At 43.8% G+C, this 24993-nt stretch overlaps 1 protein-coding gene across 1 annotated transcript; it reads right to left on the reverse strand.

Moving 5' to 3' along the window:
- Positions 1 to 1596: 1596 nt before the first annotated feature.
- Positions 1597 to 24116, reverse strand: LOC120060196 (BTB/POZ domain-containing protein KCTD3-like). The gene is made up of 19 exons (XM_039009335.1): positions 23711 to 24116; positions 23071 to 23124; positions 21749 to 21794; positions 21500 to 21573; positions 21327 to 21385; positions 20939 to 21019; positions 20513 to 20671; positions 17994 to 18084; positions 17796 to 17880; positions 17616 to 17721; positions 17364 to 17479; positions 17161 to 17248; positions 16785 to 16901; positions 9621 to 9791; positions 6925 to 7080; positions 6205 to 6301; positions 4200 to 4393; positions 3703 to 3841; positions 1597 to 3588 (listed from the first exon to the last, which is right to left on the reverse strand). Exons 1-19 carry the CDS (start codon positions 23779 to 23781, stop codon positions 2907 to 2909), a joined length of 2586 nt encoding a protein of 861 aa, XP_038865263.1. The 5' UTR covers positions 23782 to 24116; the 3' UTR covers positions 1597 to 2906.
- Between the last annotated feature and the right edge of the window lie 877 nt (positions 24117 to 24993).

Below are 24993 nucleotides of genomic sequence, written 5' to 3' on the forward strand. Positions count from 1 at the left end.
TTTCAAATAGATTCAATCTGATCGCCCCCATACAACTTTCAAATAGATTCAATCTGATCGCCCCTATACAACTTTCAAATAGATTCAATCTGATCGCCCCCATACAACTTTCAAATAGATTCAATCTGATCGCCCCCATACAACTTTCAAATTGATTCAATCTGATCGCCCCTATACAACTTTCAAATAGATTCAATCTGATCGCCCCCATACAACTTTCAAATTGATTCAATCTGATTGACCCCATACAACTTTCAAATAGATTCAATCTGATCGCCCCTATACAATTTTCAAATAGATTAAATCTGATCGCCCCCATACAATTTTCAAATAGATTAAATCTGATCGCCCCCATACAACTTTCAAATAGATTCAATCTGATCGCCCCCATACAACTTTCAAATTGATTCAATCTGATCGCCCCTATACAATTTTCAAATAGATTAAATCTGATCGCCCCTATACAATTTTCAAATAGATTAAATCTGATCGCCCCCATACAACTTTCAAATAGATTCAATCTGATCGCCCCCATACAACTTTTAAATAGATTCAATCTGATCGCCCCTATACAACTTTTAAATTGATTCAATCTGATCGCCCCCTATACAACTTTTAAAGCCAATGTTCCCACTTTCGCAGAAACCCCATTCACGGTAAACGCTGCATATGTCGGCTCAATAGGAAATGACCTTTAATGTCAAATCGCGCTATAAGGCAGATCTAAGGTGGATCGGAATAAATCCAGGCCTTAGACACAGAGGGACAGGCATTATTCCTCAAAGGGCTAAATATCATCTCATACCAAATAAAATGTTACTTCATCATTTAGTCTTCATAGAGCAAATGCAATTTAGGTACGATAAAATATGAGTCATATCAATATAGATTATATGAGAACAAACAGACATGTCGCAAACAGCAAATATGTAGATAGTTACATAAATATTAAATGCATCAGTATGGTTACTTATATAGTTTGGATTTTGTAGGTATACTCTTAATATACAGTATAATCAGGTTGCATATTATTTAAATGTACATCTTTGTATATGTTCAACATTCCATCTCTTATTGAACATCTCTGTCAAAAACAGACCTGGGTCAAATACAGTACATTCAAATACAAGGGGTGCGCTTGATTTAGAGTGTTGGGCAGAGTTTGCACTTTTGGGACTATTCCATTTTAGTGGACAAGCTAAATCAAGCGCACCTCAAGTTGTATGTACTTGACCCAGGTCTGGTCTAGTGATGGGGTAGAGGATGTCTTAGGAAGGGAACTAAAGGATGGGCTCCATTGATAACTCTTGCTCTCTCTCTCCCTCCCCTATTCTCTTTCTCCATCTGAAAGCTATCGTTGGGTGACAGGAGTGACAATAATAGCAGCTATCCAACCTGTGACAACTGGACAGGTCCAAGGCCTGGATTCAATCAGATGGAGCTTTAACCAGCGTTTGCCGACATAGCAGATTTCTTTTTAACCTTTATTTAACTAGGCAAGTCAGTTAAGAACAAATTCTTATATACAATGACAGCCTACACCGGTCAAACCCGGACGACGCTGGGCCAATTGTGCGCCGCCCTATGAGACTCCCAATCACGGGTGGTTGTGATACAGCCTGAGTGTTGGAGGTGTACAAGCGGTATGAGCTGGCATATCGGTGAGCGGATGCTCCTGTCAATCTCCTTCCTTATTATCCCTTTGTGTTAGAGGTTCAAAACGGTACTAGAAAGTGCAGGCTTCTATCATGTTAAAAATAATGACTGATGTCATTGATGTGAGGCTGATGCATGTTTTCATGCTCATTTGATGGGGGATTTATTCCCACTAGTCTAATTTGAGTGTTTGAACTTTAACGTGGCCGCATGGGATTTGTTGGGATTATAGTCTGGTGTGGTTTCGTTGCATCCAATGGCAGTTAACGCAACGAGCCTCTTGTGGATCTGACAGCTCTAACACAGTTCCACCTCCGACACCTCCAAAACAACGCTATGCTGCTGCCTATCTGATTGAATCTGCCCTTAAAACTCTAGATCCTCTCTCCATCACAGGACAGGGGGATACTTAGATAATGTCAAAGAAGACACTACAAAATGTAATCCTCTTTACATTTAAAGAAACAATACCATGGAAAGTCACATCGATCTTCAGCATGAGACGTCGGTCTGTTTCGATAAAGAAGTATAGATAAAGTGATTTACTGTGTAGTGTTGAATTCATTCATGTCTTAAACACAACACACATGGCTACTGGCTGGTAGAACAGCATGACTGTGTGAAGGTTCACTATCTGTGAACCCAAACTATGAGTTTGGGAAAGTGACCACAACCACAAGGGGGAAATAAACGTATGTAGCACTTTGTTAACAGTCTGTAAACTACATGCATCCAACACAAAAAGTCTGAATGATGTCATGAGGGACTATTGGAACAAACATTGGAGGTGCACCCTGGCCGTGACCCCACACTCCAAGGGTGTCTGCCGGAGAGTTGGGATATGCAAAAAACACATGTCCAATTCACACACAAGTATTAATACACACTTGTACATGTATGACGTTAGAACAAATATAAGCACCCACCAAATGATTTATTATTATTAATTGTGTAGCAACCAGATACTAGCAATGATGGAGATATATAAAGGGTTAAAGTCATGATCCTTAGGCTGCGTCAAATTTCTTCCTCTTGACTGAGAATATAGGGCTTTCTTTTGAGATGTCATACATGAGTGTTGCCTGTGAGATGGAGTTGCCCTCAGACACTGATCTAAGGCCAGTTCCTCCTAATGGTTAGGGTTGTGGAGGGTAGGCTGGTCCTAGATCAGTGTTTACGGAGGTAACTTCTACCTGAAGCTGTTGACTGACAAACACAAGGGGCGTGTCTGCATCAGAGCTGTCCTTCACTCACAGGCTGCTGTCCTGATTGGCCGGCTCGCTGCACTTCCTGCGTCGGGGGGAAGTGGAGGCCAGCTTAGTGGGGGAGGGGGAGGCGGTGGAGGAGGACTCACTGCATCCCCCCGAGGACACCCCCGAGGACAGCGAGGAGAGCTGGGGGACGGGAGGTGCCCTCTTCCTGCCCAGAAACAACCCTCCTTCAAACCCTGCCTTCCGCCTCACCTCAGACCTAGCCTTCGCCCCTGATCCAAGCCCCGCCCACTCCTCCTCCTCCGATTGGACCCTTCGACGAACGTCTCCACCAGGGCTCTCAGGCGGTTGCCGTGGCGATTCTGTGATACCCTCAGCTGCGTCTATGACCACAGCAACGTTAGCAACGACATTAGCGTAAGCGGCATTAGTGGTTCGGCTAGCCCAGAGCTCCATGGCAGAGCCCCTCCTCTCCACCTCCTCTCCCCCAGCTTCACACAGCGACCGGGTTCTGGCTTCTGTACCTGGGCGTGCCCCCTGTCCTGGAGCCTGTTCAGGGCTCTCCAGCAGGCCTTTCCCTAGGGAGAAGTTCTGGAAGTCTTTGTAGTTGTGGAAGGACTCTGTGCGCCGGGCTCGGGCCAGCAGTGGGCTCTCTCTGTAGGGTCGCAGAGCTCCGTAGGTGGCCGTCTCTGGAATGGGATCCTGGGCCTGCAGCTGGAGGCTGGAGAGATAAAGACAACAGGGGTCAGAGAAATTGATATAGACAGCATGAAAAAGACACAGTAGACAGACAAACGTGCACAACATAAAGAGTCAGACTCAGGGGTGTAGAGACCTGGAGCAGGACTCTCGGAGACGGCTGGGCTGCAGCACCGAGGGGGCGGTGCTGATGTTGGGCGTGGCACAGCGGGAGGTGCTGAGGTCACACTGGTCCAATAGCTGAAGCAGCTCCTCTTCTGTTGGCCCGCCCACCTCTGTCAATCAAACACATTATAATTGATCAGTGTCAAACTACATGTGAAAACAAAGTGTCAATGACTAATCAAATCAAATGTTATCTGTCAAATGCAGAGAGAAAAATATAGAAAAATAAATACACAATGAGTAGCGATATCTTCACTATATACATTGGGTACAGGTACTGAGTCGATGTGCAGGGGTACGAGGTAATTGAGGTAGGGGTAGTGACTAGGCAGCAGGATAGATAATAAACAGACTACAAGCCATGGATATGTACAATGCCCTCAGATGCATAATGTTCCTATACAAATGATTTGTTATCTTTTCACACAGACACACACCTTTCCACTACACACTACACACACGCCTTACCATCTTTCTTCTTCTCTTCTCCCTTGTTGGCAGTGTCCATAGCGGTGGTGAGGTCCCACATCTGAATGCTGCCATTTCCATGGCCCGTGAACAGGTACCTCCTGGGTCTAGAACCCATCCTGCTAGAACCCTCACACTCCCTAACCGTGAAACACGAGATGGTGGTCCCATCCACTGCCGCCACCTCACAGATCCTTGTGGGGACAAGCAGGACAGACCACATCAGACTGGAATAGACCGGAACTGACTGCATTCAGACCAGAACAGAGCAGCCACAGTTCTGGTAGCTCAGTGTGTTGGAGCCATAGTAATAGTAAATGAATTACAATACTATAGTAAATGAATTACAATACTATAGTAATAGTAAATTAATTACAATACTACAGCAATAGTATATTAATAGTCATTTCATAGGATTTCTATGGTTGGAGCATAGTGCTAGCAATACCTGGGTTATAGGTTGTATGTCTACTTGGACCACATTTGGTGATTTTACAGTTGAAGTTGGAAGTTTACATACACTTAGGTTGGAGTCATTAAAACTCGTTATTCAACCACTCCAGACATTTCTTGTTAACAAACTATAGTTTTGGCAAGTCGGTTAGGACATCTACTTTGTGCATGACACAAGTAATTTTCCAACAATTATTTACAGACATATTATTTCACTTATAATTCACTGTATCACAATTCCAGTGGGTCAGAAGTTTACATACACTAAGTTGACTGTGTCTTTAAACAGCTTGGAAAAATTCCAGAAAATGATGTCATGGCTTTAGAAGCATCTGATAGACTAATTGACATCATTTGAGTCAATTGGAGGTGTACCTGTGGATGTATTTCAAGGCCTACCTTCAAACTCAGTGGCTCTTTGCTTGACATCATGGGAAAATCAAAAGAAATCAGCCAAGACCTCAGAAAATAATGTGTAAACCTCCACAAGTCTGGTTCATCCTTGGGAGCAATTTCCAAACGCCTGAAGGTACCACATTCATCTGTACAAACAATGGTACGCAAGTATAAACACCATGGGACCACGCAGCCAGACTACGGTTTGCAACTGCACATGGGGACAAAGATCGTACTTTTTGGAGAAATGTCCTCTGGTCTGATGAAACAAAAATATTACTTTTTGGCCATAATGACCATAGTTATGTTTGGAGGAAAAATTGGGGAGGCTTGCAAGCCGAAGAACACCATCCCAACCGTGAAGCACAGGGGTGGCAGAATCAGGTTGTGGGGGTGCTTTGCTGCAGGAGGGACTGGTGCACTTCACAAAATAGATGGCATCATGAGACAGGAAAATTATGTTGATATATTGAAGCAACATCTCAAGACATCAGTCAGGAAGTTAAAGCTTGGTCGCAAATGGGTCTTCCAAATGGACAATGACCCCAAGCATACTTCCAAAGTTGTGGCGAAATGGCTTAAGGACAACAAAGTCAAGGTATTGGAGTGGCCATCACAAAGCCCTGACCTCAATCCTACAGAAAATATGTGGGCAGAACTGAAAAAGCGTGTGTGAGCAAGGAGGCCTACAAACCTGACTCAGTTACACCAGCTCTGTCAGGAGGAATGGGCCAAAATTCACCCAACTTATTGTGGGAAGTTTGTGGACGGCTACCTGAAATGTTTGACCCAAGGTAAACAATTTAAAGGCAATGCTACCAAATACTAATTGAGTGTATGTAAACTTCTGACCCACTGGGAATGTGATGAAAGAAATAAAAGCTGAAATAAAAAATTCTCTCTACTATTATTCTGACATTTCACATTCTTAAAATAAAGTGGTGATCCTAACTGACCTAAGACAGGGAATTTGTACTAGAATTAAATGTCAGGAATTGTGAAAACTGAGTTTAAATGTATTTGGCTCGGGTATATGTAAACTTCCGACTTCAACTGTAAGTGTGTTTACTGTGAGCTGGATGAAAGAGCTAAATGACCATGTTTATCAGACAAGGCTATAACATCATGATATGTGTGTATAACGGATGTGTAATACCTTTTCCCAGTGGAGGAGAGGCGAACAAACAGCTTGTTGGTGATGGGGATGACCTTCTGAATAAACACCTGCTGGTCGTCTCTCTCCCCAAATGGACCTGAGGGGAGACCACACCACCCTGGATACTGGGCTCTAGACCCACCCTGAATACTGGTCTCTAGACCTACCCTGGATACTGGTCTCAAGACCTACCCTGGATACTGGGCTCTAGACCCACCCTGAATACTGGTCTCTAGACCTACCCTGGATACTGGTCTCTAGACCTACCCTGGATACTGGTCTCTAGACCTACCCTGGATACTGGGCTCTAGACCCACCCTGAATACTGGTCTCTAGACCTACCCTGGATACTGGTCTCTAGACCCACCCTGGATACTGGGCTCTAGACCCACCCTGGATACTGGTCTCTAGACCCACCCTGGATACTGGTCTCTAGACCCACCCTGGATACTGGTCTCTAGACCCACCCTGGATACTGGTCTCTAGACCTACCCTGGATACTGGGCTCTAGACCCACCCTGGATACTGGGCTCTAGACCTACCCTGGATACTGGTCTCTAGACCCACCCTGGATACTGGGCTCTAGACCCACCCTGGATACTGGGCTCTAGACCCACCCTGGATACTGGGCTCTAGATTTACTTTAACAATTGTCCATCCACCCCTTCCATTTACCATATCTATTCACTTTCTCCTTCCCTCCCGCTCCCCCTCTCTCACCAATGTCGTTGCCTGATGAGTAGCTGCCGTGGCTCTCAGTCTCCTCCAATGAGAGGATCTTAAAGGAGGCGAGGGGGGTGGAGCCAGGCTGCGTGGAGATCATGCCTCGGAACCGCGTCACTGTCCACGTACGCACATGGTTGTTGTCCGCACACACTGAAAGGAGACAAAACACACACCCAAAGACAGACAGACGAGAGACACACAATGTATATGAAACACAGCCAGACCCACCCTGGAGCCAGACCCACCCTGGAGCCAGACCCACCCTGGAGCCAGACCCACTCTGGAGCCAGACCCACCCTGGAGCCAGACCCTCCCTGGAGCCAGACCCACTCTGGAGCCAGACCCTCCCTGGAGCCAGACCCTCCCTGGAGCCAGACCCTCCCTGGAGCCAGACCCACCCTGGAGCCAGACCCTCCCTGGAGCCAGACCCACTCTGGAGCCAGACCCTCCCTGGAGCCAGACCCTCCCTGGAGCCAGACCCACCCTGGAGCCAGACTCTCCCTGGAGCCAGACCCACCCTGGAGCCAGACCCACCCTGGAGCCAGACCCACCCTGGAGCCAGACCCTCCCTGGAGCCAGACCCTCCCTGGAGCCAGACCCTCCCTGGAGCCAGACCCACTCTGGAGCCAGACCCTCCCTGGAGCCAGACCCTCCCTGGAGCCAGACCCTCCCTGGAGCCAGACCCACCCTGGAGCCAGACCCACTCTGGAGCCAGACCCTCCCTGGAGCCAGACCCACTCTGGAGCCAGACCCTCCCTGGAGCCAGACCCTCCCTGGAGCCAGACCCACCCTGGAGCCAGACTCTCCCTGGAGCCAGACCCACCCTGGAGCCAGACCCACCCTGGAGCCAGACCCACCCTGGAGCCAGACCCTCCCTGGAGCCAGACCCTCCCTGGAGCCAGACCCACCCTGGAGCCAGACTCTCCCTGGAGCCAGACCCACCCTGGAGCCAGACCCACCCTGGAGCCAGACCCTCCCTGGAGCCAGACCCACCCTGGAGCCAGACCCACCCTGGAGCCAGACCCACCCTGGAGCCAGACCCTCCCTGGAGCCAGACCCTCCCTGGAGCCAGACCCACCCTGGAGCCAGACCCTCCCTGGAGCCAGACCCTCCCTGGAGCCAGACCCACCCTGGAGCCAGACTCTCCCTGGAGCCAGACCCACCCTGGAGCCAGACCCACCCTGGAGCCAGACCCACCCTGGAGCCAGACCCACCCTGGAGCCAGACCCACCCTGGATCCAGACCCACCCTGGATACATACAGATATATCATCATCATCATCGTTATTTTCTTATCCCGCTTCCATAATAACTAGTGCTGAACGATTAACTGAAATGTTGGTAATTTGACCGATGTCGGTTTAATTATTTGAATTCCATTTTTTTTCTTTTTTCTGTGAGCTCAATGTGCACATTGCGCACTTTATCTAGAGATAAATCAGATCAAGCCGAACTGTGCGAAGTTGTAGTTTCCAACAGGCCAATATTCTACATAGTTTAGCATAGAAAACGTGATAATCAACTACAATGACCATAATCCATTGCGTGCCTACGTGTCCGATCTGTGTTTCTTTTACGCATGCAATGGAAGAGAGAAGGATGCGAGATCAAAAGGGGATAAATAGAGAGCAGTTCCTTCGCCAGGTATTTTTACCTGAAAACACTGTACATGATCTAAGTGCATCCCACTGCTGTCTTTCCTCTTTATTATTGGCTGTAAATAATTTATTTTAAAATATTAATGCAACATACAACCCTGTCAACAGCATACCACCCTGCATCCCACTGATGTCTTTCTTCTGAAGCTAAGCAGGGTTGGTCCCTGGATGGGAGACCAGATGCTGCTGGAAGTGGTGTTGGAGGGCCAGTAGGAGGCACTCTTTCCTCAGGTCTAAAAAAATATCCCAATGCCCCAGGGTAGTGATTGGGGACATAGGGTGCTGTATTTTGGATGGAACGTTAAATGGGTGTCCTGATTCTCTGTGGTCACTAAAGATCCCATGGCACTTATTGTAAAAGTAGGGGTGTTAACCCCGGCGTCCTGGCTAAATTCCCAATCTGGCCCTCATACCATCATGGCCACCTAATCACCCCCAGCTTCCAATTGGCTCATTCATCCCCCCTCCGCTCCCCTGTAACTATTCCCCAGGTCGTTGCTATAAATGAGAATTTGTTCTCAGTCAACTTACCTTGTAAAATAAAATAAAAAGTGATTGATAGATTCAGCAGTCATAAAAATATGCCTTTATTTACTTTGAAGAACAACTAAAATAGTGATTTTGATTGGCAGCAGCTCTACAGAGATGAGTTTGAATTAAATAATAAAGTAATCAAATAAAACAAATGTAATATACAACACTGAAATATTTTATTAAAGTAATGTGAATAAATGATGGTTAATAAGTGTAATCAGTAATGGGCAGTCACTACTATCATGGGACTTTTATTCATTGTTTTATTCTGTGTTGTTACAGCATTCAACCCACATAATGCATAGTGCATTTAATTATGTTTTACATTTTCTTATCAAAACCGAATCGAAAATCGTGATTATTTTTGTAATAATCAAACCAAAACCGAACAGACCTCAAAAAGAGAACCTCAAAAACAGACCTACATTTTTTTTTTTTATCACTCAGCACTAATAACTCGGCTCAAATATATCACAATATTTCCCTTGTCCCTTCTTACCTGAGACAAGGTGTTTCTCAGAGAGCATGATCTTGGTGACAGGGGAGCGGTGGACAGTAAAGGTCTGGAAGAGCTGAGGTCCAGAGCCTACTGTCTCAGGGTGTTGGACTATGACCCTCACTGCTCCAGAACTGGTCCCATACGCTATCTCTATCCAGTTACCACTCACACCTAGAGAGAGGGGGAGCAGAGAGAGAGAGGGAGCAGAGAGAAAGAAAGAGAGAGAAAGAGAGAGAAAGAGAGAGAGAGAGAGAGAGAGAGAGAGAGAGAGAGAGAGAGAGAGAGAGAGAGAGAGATGGAGCAGAGAGAAAGAAAGAGAGATGGAGCAGAGAGAAAGAAAGAGAGAAAGAGAAAGAGAGAGGGAGCAGAGAGAGAAAGAGAGAGGGAGCAGAGAGAGAGAGAGAGAAGGAGCAGAGAGAGAGAGAGAGAAGGAGCAGAGAGAGAGAGAAGAGAGGGAGCAGAGAGAGAGAAGGAGCAGAGAGAGAGAGAGAGAGAGAGAGAGAGGGAGCAGAGAGAGAGAAGGGAGCAGAGAGAGAGAGAGAGAGAGAGAGAGAGAGAGAGAGAGAGAGAGAGAGAAACACATTTTTTATAAACTCCCATACAAAACATTAAGAACACATGCTCTTTCCATGACAGACTGACCAGGTGAAAGTTATGATCCCTTATTGAAGTCACTTGTTAAATCCACTTCAATCAGTGTAGATGAAGGGGAGGAGACAGGATAAAGAAGGATTTTTAAGGCTTGAGACATGGATTGTGTATGTGTGCCATTCTTAGGGTGAATGGGTAAGACAAAAGATTTAAGTGCCTTTGAATGGGGTATGGTAGTAGGTGCCAGGCACACTGGTTTTTCAAGAACTGCAACGCTGCTGAGTTTTTCACGCCCAACAGTTTTCTGTGTGAATAAAGAATGGTTCACCACCCAAATGACATCCAGCCAACTTGACACAACTGTGGGAAGCATTGGAGTCAACATGGGCCAGCATCCCTGTGGAACGCTTTCCACACCTTGCAGGGTCCATGCCCCAACAAATTGAGCCAAATGGGGGGAGGGGGAGTGCAATTCAGTATTAAGAAGGTGTTCCTAATGTTTGGTGTACTCGGTGTACACAAGCTTCAAACAGCTAAAAAAACTATATTTTTGGTTATGGAAAATATATTTCACAGTGGTTTAGATGGTACAAAGATTCTCTTCCCAATGACTGTTTGCTTTGTCACAAACTGAAATTAGGCAAAATATTATTAATTTTAGCAACCAGGAAATGCCGATTTCAGCATAGTGCGCCTTTAAAACAATTCCAGAGTTTAATGGCTGTGATCGGAGAAAACTGAGGATGGATCAACAACATTGTAGTTACTCCACAATTCTAACCTAAATGACAGAGTGAAAAGAAAAAGCCTGTACAAAAAAAAAATCAAAAACATGCATCCTATTTGCAATAAGGCACTAAAGTAACACTGCAAAAAATGTGGCAAAGAAATTCACTTTGTCGTGAATACTTTCCGAATGCACTGTATTTTTAAGCATGGTGGTGGCTGCATCAAGTTATGGGTATGCTTGATATCGGCAAGGACTATGGAGTTTTTTAGGATAAAAATAAACCGATTAGAGCTAAGCACAGGTAATATCCTAGAGGGACACATGGTTTAGTCTGCTTTCCAAAAGACATTGGGAGACAAATTCACCTTTCAGCAGGACAATTACACAAGGCCAAATATACACTGGAGTTGCTTACCAAGACGACATTAAATGTTCCTGAGTGGCCTAGTTACACTTTGGACCTAAACAGGCTTGAAAATCTATGGCAAGACTTGAAAATGGCTGTCTAGCAATGATCAACAACCAACTTGACAGAGCTTGAAGAATTAAAAAAATAATAAATGTGCTAAAATATTGTACAATCCAGGTGTGCTCTTAGAGTCTTACCCAGAAACTCACAGCTGTAATCGCTGCCCAAGGTCATTCTAACATGTATTGACTCAGGGGTGTGAATAGTTATGTAAATTACACTGAACAAAAATATAAACGCAACAATTTCACTGAGTTACAGTTCATATAAGGAAATCAGTCAATTGAAATAAATTCATTAGGCCCTAATCTATGGATTTCACATGACTGGGCACAGCCATGGGTGGGCCTGGGAGGGCATAGGCCCATCCACTTGGGAGCGAGGCTCACCCACATGTTATCTACAAGTCTCTGCTAGGTAAAGCCCCGCCTTATCTCAGCTCACTGGTCACCATAGCAGCACCCACTTGTAGCACGCGCTCCAGCAGGTATATCTCACTGGTCACCCCCAAAGCCAATTCCTCCTTTGGTCGCCTTTCCTTCCAGTTCTTTGCTGCCAATGACTGGAACGAATTGCAAAAATCCCTGAAGCTGGAGACTCATATCTCCCTCACTAGCTTTAAGCACCAGCTGTCAGAGCAGCTCCCAGATCACTGCACCTGTACATAGCCCATCTGTTAACAGCCCATCTATCTACCTCATCCCCATACTGTATTTATTTATTTTTCTTGCTCCTTTGCACCCCAGTATCTCTACTTGCAGATTCATCTTCTGCACATCTACCATTCCAGTGTTTAATTGCTATATTGTAATTACTTCGCCACCATGGCCTATTTATTGCCTTAACTCCCTTATCTTACCTCATTTGCACTCACTGTATATAGACTTTTTGTTTTCTTTTTTCTACTGTATTATTGACTGTGTTTTGTTTATTCCATGTGTAACTCTGTGTTGTTGTATGTGTCGAATTGCTATGCTTTATCTTGGCCAGGTCGCAGTTGCAAATGAGAACTTGTTCTCAACTAGCCTACCTGGTTAAATAAAGGTGAAATAAAAATAGAAATAAACCCACTGGGGAGCCAGGCCCAGCCAATCAGAATGTGTTTTTCCCCACAAAAGGGCTTTATTACAGACAGAAATACTCCTCAGTTTCATCAGCTGTCCGGCTGGCTAGTCTCAGACGATCCCACATATCATCAATATGTGGAGGTCCTGGGCTGGCGTGGTTACACATGGTCGGTGGTTGTGAGGCCGGTTGGACGTACTGACAAATTCTATAAAGCGATGTTAGAGGTGGCTTATGGTAGAGAAATTAACATTAATTTTTCTGGCAACAGCTCTGGTGGACATTCCTGCAGTCAGCATGCCAATGGCATACTCCCTCAAAACTTGAGACATTTTAGAGTAGTCTTTTATTGTCATGTTTAATGATCATGCTGTTTAATCAGCTTCTTGATATGCCACACTTGTCAGGTGGATGGATTATCTTGGCAAAGGAGAAATGCACACTAACATGGATGTAAACAAATGTGTGCACAAAATTTGAGAGAAATAAGCTTTTTGTGCATATGGAACATTTCATACATTTTATTTCAGCTTATAAAACATGGGACCAACACTTTACATGTTGCATGTATATTTTTGCTCAGCATAGATTTCTGTATTTAATTTCTCTATAAATTTGCTCGTGGTGGCGCAACATCCTTTTAAAGAGACTTTATGTTGGTGTTTCTTTTATTTTGGCGGTTACCTGTTTGTGCTTGTGATAAAAATTAACCCACAGTTATTTTTTGGAAACTATTGATCTTCTGTAGCTAAATTATGCTATCTGGTGTATTCTGATGATTGAGAACAGCTTGAGCCACTGTATTAATTTGTCCCTGGCTAAAACGGCTTGTTATGGACTTGGGGCTCATGTACGGCGCACTTGAACTCGCCCTACTGTCCGAGTGCTTAGTTTACAGAAAAATACCACCTCAAATGCATATGCACACAAACTGATCCACCGAATTAACCTTATCATCACACCAAGGAGATCTAGAATCCAAGTTCTTAAAAACTTCTTCAGGATTGTTGACCGTCCCTGAAGGACGGTTGAGCTAACGTAGGCTAATGCGATTAGCATGAGGTTGTAAGTAACAAGAACATTTCCCAGGACATAGACATATCTGATATTGGCAGAAAGCTTAAATTCTTGTTAATCTAACTGCGCTGTCCAATTTACAGTAGCTATTACAGTGAAAGAATACCATGCTATTGTTTGAGGAGAGTGCACAGTTTTGAACATGAAAAGTTATTAATAAACAAATTAGGCACATTTGGGCAGTCTTGACACAATTTTGAACAGAAATGCAATGGTTCATTGGATCAGTCTAAAGCGTTGCACATACACTGCTGCCAAATAGTGGCCAGAATCTAAATTGCATCTGGGCTGGAATAATACATTATGGCCTTTCTCTTGCATTTCAAAGATGGTGGTACAAAGAAAATACAAAAAAAGGTTGGTTATTTTTCTTTGTATTATCTTGTACCAGATCTAATGTGTTATATTCTCCTACATTCCTTTCACATTTCCACAAACTTCAAAGTGTTTCCTTTCAAATGGTACCAAGAATATGTATATCATTGCTTCAGGTCCTGAGCTACAGGCAGTTAGATTTGGGTATGTCATTTTAGGCGAAAATTGAAAAAAAGGGGCCGATCCTTAACAGAACTCCACGGACGCCCTGTTGCGCAGTGGAACCCAGACCGATATGTGACCACTTAGTTACTGTGCTGTCCTTTCTGCATCAGGATTCGAAGGATGCTCAAATCAATTAAAATAACCCTCATCAATATCTGTTGCCTACGCCTAATAGTCCTACTTATCACTAGGGAAGCAGATATCCTAGCGGTTAAGAATGTTGGGCCAGTACGTGAAAAACCTGTTGATGTTCCCTTGATCGAGGCACTTAACCCTAATTGCTCCTGTAAGTCGATCCGGATAAGAGCGTCCGCTAAATGACAAATGTAAAATCACTTATTATTATTACAAATAGAAAATTATCACTTCTCACAATGGTGCTTGTTTAGTAAAGTTTAATCAGAGCTGAATCATTGTCTCGCAAGATCACAATGATTCATTAGTATTTTACATAACAGAACCGAATATAATAGCATACAGTGCTAAAAAAGTATTCAGACCGCTCGACTATTTCCACATTGTTACATTACAGTCTTATTCTAAAAATGGATGAAATACATATTTTCCTCATCAATCTACAAAACTGTTTTTTAGATTTTTTTAGATTTTTTAATAAAACAGAAATACCTTATTTACATAAGTATTCAGAACCTTTGGTATGAGACTCAAAATAGAGCTCTGGTGCATCCTGTTTCCATTGATCATCCTTGAGATGTTTCTACAACTTGATTGGAGTTCACCTGTGGTAAATACAATTGATTGGACATGATTTGGAAAGGCACACACCTGTATATATAAGGTCCCACAGTTGACAGTGGATGTCAGAGAAAAACCAAGCCATGAGGTTGAAGGAAATGTCCATAGAGCTCCAAGACAGGATTGTGTCTAAGCACAGATCTGAGGGAGGGTACCAAAAAATGACTGCAGCATTGAAGGTTCCCAAAAACACAGTGGCCTCAATCATTTTAAATGGAAGAAGTTTGGAACCACCAAGACTCTACCTAGAGCTGGTCACCCGGCCAAACTGAGCAATCGGGGGAGAAGGGCCTTGGTCAGGGAGGTGACCATGAACCTGATGGTCACTCAGAGAGCTTCAGAGTTTCTCTGTGGAGATGGGAGAGCCTTCCAGAAAGACAACCATCTCTGCAGCACTCCACCAATCAGGCCTTTATGGTAGAGATGCTAGATGGAAGCTACTCCTCACTAAAAGGCACGACAGCCCGCTTGGAGTTTGCCAAAAGACACTTAAAGGACTCTCAGACCATGAGAAACAATATTTGGAGCAATGTACAAAGAGATCCTTGATGAAAACCTGCTCCAGAGCGTTCAGGACCTCAGACTGGGGCAAAGGTTCACCTTACAACAGGACAACGACCCTAAGCACACAGCCAAGACAACGCAGGAGTGGCTTCGGGACAAGTCTGTCTGTTCTTGAGTGGCCCAGCCAGAGCCCAGACTTGAACCCAATCGAACATCTCTGGGCAGAACTGAAAATAGCTGTGCAGCGACACTACCCATCCAACCTGACAGAACTTGAGAGCATCTGCAGAGAAGAATGGGAGAAACTCCCCAAATACAGGTGTGCCAAGCTTGTAGGGTCATACCCAAGAAGACTCGAGGCGGTAATCGCTGACAAAGGTGCTTCAACAAAGTACTGAGTAAAGGGTCTGAATACTTATGTAAATGTGATATTTCCATTTTTATTACCAAAAATGTCTATAAACCGGTTTTCCTTTGTCATTATGGGGTATTGTGTTTAGATTGATGAGGGGGGAAATGATTTCATCGATTTTAGAATAAGGTTGTAACGTAAGAAAATGTGGAAAAAGTTACGGGGTCTGAATACTTTCAGAATACACTGTATACTGTAGCATAGTAGTCTTATAATATGTTACACCAAAAATACCTCCTCAATCATTTCTAATCTGATGCTGAATAGTCCCCAAAAAATCCTCATGCGGCCAAAACTCAACGACGCGTGCCACAAGGCAGGATACACTGACTTAAACAAAATACAAGAAAGGCTACTAGTTTGTTAACACCGTCTGCTTTAATTCGCTCACAAAATACTAATTCAAGAAGATCTAAATGCATATTCCCATGAAACTGACTGAGATCAAATTACTGGCATGCAGTTTGGACATTTCACCGGTAAAATGTAAATTACTTTCATTCACGATTAACACTTATGATGGCCTATTTTGAAATTAGAGTTTGAAGTTTGAGGGTATCAAAAAAATAGGCAACTGGATGATGGATTTTATGTATAGGCCTATTCTACAATGATATTCAATAGGCTACACCTGTCAGTAGGCTACACCTGTCAGTAGGCTACACCTGTCAGTAGGCTACACCTGTCAGTAGTCTACACCTGTCAGTAGGCTACACCTGTCAGTAGGCTACACCTGTCAGTAGGCTACACCTGTCAGTAGGCTACAAACTTTGAGGAATTATGTCATTAAAAAAATGTAAAGGACGCTCCCTCACCGAAAAAAAAAAAAAAGCCCTGTTTGTACTTCAACTATTTGCACATTATTACAACTGTGCATAGAGAGAGAGAGAGAGAGAGAATACATCGCAAAAGATCATTGCTTAGAAAGGCTGAACTCAAATAATACATTTCAGTCTTCGTTGGTGTGTGTGCATGCATGTTCGCATGCGTGTTTGAGAGTGTGTCTGTGTATGTACTCACTGGTCTTGGGTGTGAAGTAGACACTCAGGGCAGTTATAGCATCGTTAGATGGGTCGTGGTACAGTTCTGTCACCAACAGATCATTATCCTTCATCCTCAAAGGAAACTTCTGCATGTCTGTGTGAGTGAGTGAGTGTGAGAGAGGAAACACATATGAAACCAAGAAGGGTTGGGGTCAATTCCATTTCAATTCAGGAAGTAAACGAAAAGTCCAATTCCACTTCCTGAATTAACTGTGTGTGTGTGTGTGTGTGTGGTGTGGTGTGGTGTGGTGTGGTGTGGTGTGGTGTGGTGTGGTGTGTGTGTGTGGTGTGGTGTGGTGTGGTGTGGTGTGGTGTGGTGTGGTGTGGTGTGGTGTGGTGTGGTGTGTGTGTACCTATATAGTAGATGGAGCCGTTGTTGCAGCCCAGAAGCAGGAAGGAGCCAGCTGTGTCACAGCTGGTGATGGGAACTACATCTTGCACCTGATGGAGAGAAAAGAAAGGGTTAAACTCTCTCCCTTTCTCATACACACACTGTCAAACACATACATACCCACTTTCAATGACACACAGCCACACACACCCTATGTATTACTACCTGCCAATGCTGTGTGACAGCGTTCCAGACCCCCACCTTCCCCGTGTGACTGGTGGCCACTAGCTGGTTCCCAATGAAGAACATATGATCTACTGGTACACCCAGACTAAACACACCTAGAGAGCGAGAGAGAGATAGAACAGAGACAGAGAGAGAGGGGGAGAGAGAGAGGAGGGGATAGAGTGAGTCAATAACACACACACACACAAACATGTCTCTCTTTCACAATCTCTCAAACACACCCCCCCCTACCTATCTCGTTGCCGCTCCCTCCGTCCTGGATGCTCCAGAGGATGATGTTGCTATCGGAGGCGGCTGCCACCATCTTGTCCTTATCGCCATGGGGACCACCTACCACCTTAAAAAGAATACATATGATAGAGAACGCAACTTTCAGGACAATCCATTGTGATTATAGCAGTATAACAGTACCTTGGCGTTGAGAGCGATTCTCTCAATGGACCAGTCCAGATAGGGGCTAGAAAACACCTGCTGCCACCCTGACGACTCCTTTATCCTGGAGTGGAGAATACACACACGTTAGTACACACACACTCAAGATTTATGAGCATAATCTATCAATTATATCAACTCTGAGTGGATGGATCCAACTACAAATGCCAGAGTTACCTGTAGCAGATGACAAAGTGTGCATAAGCCACTACGATCCAGTTATGATGTCCAGCTACAATCAGCACCTTCCTAGGATCCACCACAGCACCTGGAAACATAACATAGTACTTTCCATAGTACTTGACTAACTGCCTGGACACTCACAGTGCTGTACAATGTACAGGTAACTGTACATCGTAACTGTACATTAGTACAAAGTATATTGTATATTGTACAAAGTATATTGAAAGCAGGTGCTTTCACACAGGTGAAAATATCATCCCATCATGCTTAGAGTCAAGTGTAGAAATGCTAGGCAGGCCATTATTTTGGCTACCATGGCTTTGCCCCCACAGAATGACAATGTCCCGCACGAGCGGTCACTGATTGTTTGATGAGCATGAAAACGATGTAAATCATCTGTCACGGCGCCTGAGACAGCATTTTCCACCACCTTCAACAAAACACCAAATGATGGAATTTCTCATGAAAAGAATGGTGTCACTTTATTTTGTCAGTTACCTGGTTTGGGTAGGCTGGTGCTGGTACCATTTTCCCCTACTTTTTAAGCTAGACATGCGCTGTACATTACACCATGATTGCGCAATAGTGCTTACAAACGCAATGTGATTTTTTAAAGTCTGTACATGACCATGTACAATGTATTTGAGTGAGGGTGTCAACAAAATGTTATGTCATCAATATAATTCATAGAATAATTCAGCTCTGTGCATACTACACTAAGAGCCCTGTCATGGTTTCTGACCAGCTTAAACTGGCTGTGGCTCTAACACACACACCCCCCCACCAAGGTTTCCGTTAGGAAAATGTGGCACCGGACATTTGCAGGCACCATTTTAATTTACTGGACATTTGAGAAATTGACCAGACCCATACGCATTGGATGCGTAACCTAATTAGGGTGTTCGCCCACGGTGCAAAGAATGATGTAAATCACATTTAGAATATGTAAATTCATATTAACAGAACATGCAAGTCTAGGATGCAATGATATGCGGTCCTTACCTAATTCTGATGTGCACTTTGAACATGTTAGAATAACTGTCTACATATGCTTTTCCTCATCCAACAAGACAAGTAGCAAAATCACTACCTTATGTCAATCTACTATAGTAGAGAAGTTTAGGCTACCTATTCTATTGGTCAGCTTTTTAAGAAAGAAATAGCCTGTTCCAAACAGACTCTGGGACAGTTATAGACACATCCCAAATTCATACAATCAGTAGGCCTAGGCTACAGAAACAAAAAATAACTTTTAAAAGCAATGAGTCTGATGCAACAGATCAGAACTTTTAGCTTAAAATGTTGATAAACTATTATTTATTCACATTATAAGCGCAGCAATGCACACAAGGCAGGAGGCTACGCGTGAATGTTCGTTCCATAATGCAATTAGCGGGAAAACACTGTTGTCAAAAGGGCACTGCATATGCGAGCGGATTCATGTGACAGAGATTAAAATATTTGTTCGAAATTTAGAAAGAGGAGATCTTTCCCGAACTAATTTCAACTCGGAAACTCTGGCCTCCTTCTAGAGCTCTGACTTTCCAAACTAATTCCAACTCGGAAACTCTGGCCTCTTTCTAGAGCTCTGACTTTCCAAAATAATTCCATCTCGGAAACTCTGGCCTCTTTCTAGAGCTCTGACTTTCCGAACTAATTCCAACTCGGAAACTCTGGCCTCTTTCTAGAGCTCTGACTTTCCGAACTAATTCCAACTCGGAAACTCTGGCCTCCTTCTAGAGCTCTGACTTTCCAAACTAATTCCAACTCGGAAACTCTGGCCTCTTTCTAGAACTCTGACTTTCCAAACTAATTCCAACTCGGAAACTCTGGCCTCTTTCTAGAGCTCTGACTTTCCAAACTAATTCCAACTCGGAAACTCTGGCCTCTTTCTAGAGCTCTGACTTTCCAAACTAATTCCAACTCTGAAACTCTGGGCTCTTTCTAGAACTCTGACTTTCCGAACTAATTCCAACTCGGAAACTCTGGCCTCTTTCTAGAGCTCTGACTTTCCGAACTGAAGATCAGTGACGTCGTATTTCCCCAGTTGTGTTGAAAGCACCACAAGATGCTGCAGATGTTCTACTCAAAGGCTCTGCATTTGTATGCTGTACACGTGTGATAAGATAAATAACAAATATACTGTGCACACAAGCCAATTTAATTTCATACAATTATGCAAATGACCTATAGAACGATAAGCATGACTAGTCAAATGTATTTCCATCAGTGAATAGGCTAAAAAGCATTATTTCGCGCCAATTTTATTTATCGGCTTTTCTAAAAACTTTTTGGGGGACAAAAGCCAGCTTTTACAGGCTAACGGAAACCCTGGCACACACACACACAGCCCATCTCCTGACCAATGGTAGGACTGAGTATTCTGATTGCTCGTTAAACAGGCACACAGTGTTCTAATGTGTCTGGGGAGTAGAACAGCCCAGCGCCAGCCCTGCTCCATGCCTCATTACACACACCCTTGTTTTTTAACCATTAACTGCCCCCCTGCTTACCCAATCTGTGTGGCCCCTCGGCTCCAGGGGGTCCGGGAAGGGAGGGGTGGAGGGGGCAGGTTTGGGAGAACCCCCCCTCTGCTCTGCTAGGACCAGGCCGATCCTCAGCGGCAAGGCCAGAGGCTGCAGGGGTAGGGCTGGAGTTACGGGCTGGGAGAGCTGTGGGAGAAGCACATTCTTTAATCCACCAATCAACCAACTAACTCATGAAATAATACATCAAATTCTACATTACTAACACATTTTATAAATGCCAAAAATACCAAAAGTACAAAGACAAAACTAACACTAGCAAGAGCGTCACTAGAGCACTTATATTTCCCTTGTAAACAGACAGAGGAATAGAGAGAGAGTACAATGTCCTGTAATTCACCTGTGCCAGAGGATCCAGAATTCTAGGTAAGAGGAGTTGTGGGAATACAGTACCTGGAGGGGGAAGGTATCCATGGAATAGAACACTGCCACAGGACGAACGTTCTATTTCCTCACACAGCAGCAACCTCCTCACTGAAGACAGCCACCACAACACAAGAGGCAGATATTCAGAAACCAAACATAATTATGCCACCAAATCAGCACTTCGTGTCAGGAAAGTAGTTTTATATTGTATATTTTATATAGGTAGGTATACTGTATCTGATAGCTAATAGGTAAATGGACAAGGGAAAACTATAAAGTGATTATTATTTGTGTTATTTCCCAGATTACCTCAAGACATTAAGTGAGAAATATAGCAAATAAATAACTATGTAATACCATAGTAATACCAGATAGTAGCATAGTAATTATTCAATTTAGTGCATGGACGCCATACCTAATGGCGTTATCCCATAAAACTCAGCTTCATGGCGGAGAATGTTCATGTTTACCCCCCTACGAAGAGAAGAGAACATCAGTCAAGACCTAACCTGGCCCAATATGCTTCCCCATAATGTAGACTATATACACATATTGACCTTGTATGTAAGGAGGGTCAGGTATTCTTACCTTAAGTCTAACTCTTTGGTTCGAAGGAAATTCAAGATGGGCGCAAAGGCTGTTGGGTCCCTGTCAATAAATATCTAGAGGACAAGAGGGACATTTAGAAGTCATGTTTTTTTTAGGGGGGGGATAAATACCATTGGTACAGTAATATCACTGCATAAAAGAGCATAAGAGAGTACATCTGTGGAATGTTTAGTCCCCTGTCCAAAAAACATTGGAACATATTTGTTTGTGTAACGACTCAGAACTCACAGCTCCAGTTTCATCCAGTAGAGATGATATTCTCCCACTCAGCAAACTGAAACACACACAGGCACATACACACACTTAACCTCTTTTTTGATTTGTTTTATTTCACCTTTATTTAACCAGGTAGGCTAGTTGAGAACAAGTTCTCATTTACAACTGCGACCTGGCCAAGATAAAGCATAGCAGTGTGAACAGACAACAACACAGAGTTACACATGGAGTAAACAATAAACAAGTCAATAACACAGTAGGGGGAAAAAAAAAAAAAAAAAAAGAGTCTATATACATTGTGTGCAAAAGGCATGAGGAGGTAGGCAATAAATAGGCCATAGGAGCGAATCATTACAATTTAGCAGATTAACACTGGAGTGATAAAACATCAGATGATCATGTGCAAGTAGAGATACTGGTGTGCAAAAGAGCAGAAAAGTAAATAAATAAATAAAAACAGTATGGGGTGAGGTAGGTAAATTGGGTGGGCTATTTACAGATGGACTATGTACAGCTGCAGCAATCGTTTAGCTGCTCAGATAACAGATGTTTAAAGTTGGTGAGGGAAATAAAAGTCTCCAACTTCAGCGATTTTTGCAATTCGTTCCAGTCACAGGCAGCAGAGAACTGGAAGGAAAGGCGGCCAAATGAGGTGTTGGCTTTGGGGATGATCAGTGAGATATACCTGCTGGAGCACGTGCTAAGGGTGGGTGTTGTTATCGTGACCAGTGAACTGAGGTAAGGCGGAGCTTTACCTAGCATGGACTTATAGATGACCTGGAGCCAGTGGGTCTGGCGACGAATATGTAGCGAGGGCCAGCCGACTAGAGCATACAGGTCGCAGTGGTGGGTGGTATAAGGTGTTTTAGTAACAAAACGGATGGCACTATGATAAACTGCATCTAGTTTGCTGAGTAGAGTATTGGAAGCTATTTTGTAGATGACATCGCCGAAGTCGAGGATTGGTAGGATAGTCAGTTTTACTAGGGTAAGTTTGCCAGCGTGAGTGAAGGAGGCTTTGTTGCGAAATAGAAAGCCGATTCTAGATTTGATTTTGGATTGGAGATGTTATATATGAGTCTGGAAGGAGAGTTTACAGTCTAGCCAGACACCTAGGAATCTTGCTCTAGTTAGCCATAAAAAGCTCATCTCAATTTCGCTCTGGCTTTATCTCAACTGTGGGGCAATCCTGTAGTCCTAACGCTGTTTGATACCCTGTACATTATCAATATTGATTCGCTGGGAGATAAACATGAAGTGAACTGGGTCACCTTTCCAGAGCTGTAGCCAGATCACATCTTAGCAGAGATAAAGAGATGTGTGGATTGACCCACCTTGAAAAGAAAGAGTCTGGGATCCACATGAGAGTCTGTCTAGAGGTGCTGAACCTGAGGAAGGAGAGGATATACCTAAGATCAAACCGACTCAGACATATCATGACAATGCAAAATGAATGAGACTCAATGACAGTGGATTGTATTTTACAATACTATTTTTCATGAATTCTCATAGGTTGTCACGTTTTTTATCATATTCATCCGGTGTAGGATATCACCACATATTGTATTCCTATGTCCAAGCCAAGGTGGAATCATGTTACAGATCAATACACACATACATTATGGAAAGTGTTTAATGTGGGATATCATGCTTGGGTAATTCATATGCTGCTGCTAACACATATGTGACTGGAACACCGTCAATAATTCGGGCAATTTACTACACATTGTCCAGACATATCCTAAGATACGTTTTGCAACAATGTAAACACGCCTTGACAATGTGTTGCGTGCTTTTCGTGCATTTTATCTCAGCCCGAATTCCATGTTATCGTCTGCGACATCATATCAACCTAAAAAGAAACGACCAAGCCGTCTGTCTGCCTGTTCGAGTATGTTAATAGTATCCTGCCCTCCCTGAGAGCACATTGACAGTTCTTTTAGACTGAATTGGTCTATTTAAACGATGTAATACCGTGTCCCACCAACGTTCAGTTGGATAATTTCTCCCATCCCAGATGTTAAATTGTTGCCATTCGCGGCCATGTTTCCACCCCGTCCCGTGCGCGTGGGTCACTCGTAGCCAGCAGAAGCTGTACTGTTTCCAGTACGTTGTAGCAATCTCCAGTTTCCCCACTTCGGCTCTTCGCTCCCCGCGTCCTTCCAAGCCTCCATAAAAGATTTTACTTCCACGCAGCATCTGCAATTCTCCCTGCATACATAACCTAGCATAAACTACGGCTATGTGTAACCTTATGGTAATGGTCAGGTGCGTCTAATTTTGCTGTATTCACCGATATACTCGTTCCTATAGATCCATGTGTGTTTTTAGTGGCGTGTATTTTAGGGTCTGGTTCGTTTTCTGTGTCGTGCGGTGACTCGATGCTGTGATCTTCTTCTTAGATGAGGTTGAATGGCGGTTGGCATCCAATATGTTGCATTACCGCCCCCAACTGAACTATAGTATAAATCCATTACACGTTGTAATACATCATGGGAAAAGGGGAAACGTGAATTTTTTTATAAAACATATTTTTAATTACCCTACCAACTAACCCTACACTCATATAAACCCACCACCTTATTCCACTAATTTAATCTGATCCTACCCCAGGCCAACGACCTGGAAGGACGGGACACCACCAGTCAACACACCCTGTAACTCTTCTGAAATCCAATCTCGTACACCCAAGTACTTCTCAGCTGCTGCCAAAACAACATCTATTTTCTGTGATTTACTTTCCATTTCTGCAGTACAGTTGATAACCATTGCTACAGAATGAACGCTAAGAAGCTAACCTTACTGAAGCATATATAACTCATAGGCCTATCCCTCTGTGCTGGCACAAATCTACTACTCAGAGGGATCCTCTCAGCATAACTCACCCTTGACCCATCTTCCTCTACTTTCTTCACTCCCTCGTCATACAACACCTGCCTCAGCACACATGCACTTCCGATCTCCAGCAACATGGGCACCCCTACAGTTGACACACAACTTTTACCACTGAAACTACACAATCCTTTGTCTCATGCCCTCCTGCACACTTCTCACATCTTGTAATCTCCCTCCTAAACACTGCTGCAACATGACCATAAACGTAGCACCTGAAACACAGCAGTGGATTTTGCACTAAAGATCTAACAGGATAACTGAAATACCCTAACATGACTTTGTCGGGTAAAGACTCTAATTCAAAACTCGAAAGGCACAGAGCGCCCACTCCCTCTGGGCGGAAGAAACACAAACAAACATCA

This window comes from Salvelinus namaycush, chromosome 15 (genome assembly GCF_016432855.1).
Source record: "Salvelinus namaycush isolate Seneca chromosome 15, SaNama_1.0, whole genome shotgun sequence".
Classification (NCBI taxonomy): domain Eukaryota; kingdom Metazoa; phylum Chordata; class Actinopteri; order Salmoniformes; family Salmonidae; genus Salvelinus; species Salvelinus namaycush.

Coding starts and splice junctions, on each gene's coding strand:
- LOC120060196 (XM_039009335.1), bottom strand. CDS start 23,781: ATGGCCGCGAATGGCAACAATTTAACATCTGGGATGGGAGAAATTATC. Junction 21,574..21,748: donor TACTGGATGAAACTGGAGCT/GTGAGTTCTGAG, acceptor CTTGTCCTCTAG/ATATTTATTGACAGGGACCC. Junction 16,902..17,160: donor CGGCTCCATCTACTATATAG/GTACACACACAC, acceptor TCACTCACACAG/ACATGCAGAAGTTTCCTTTG.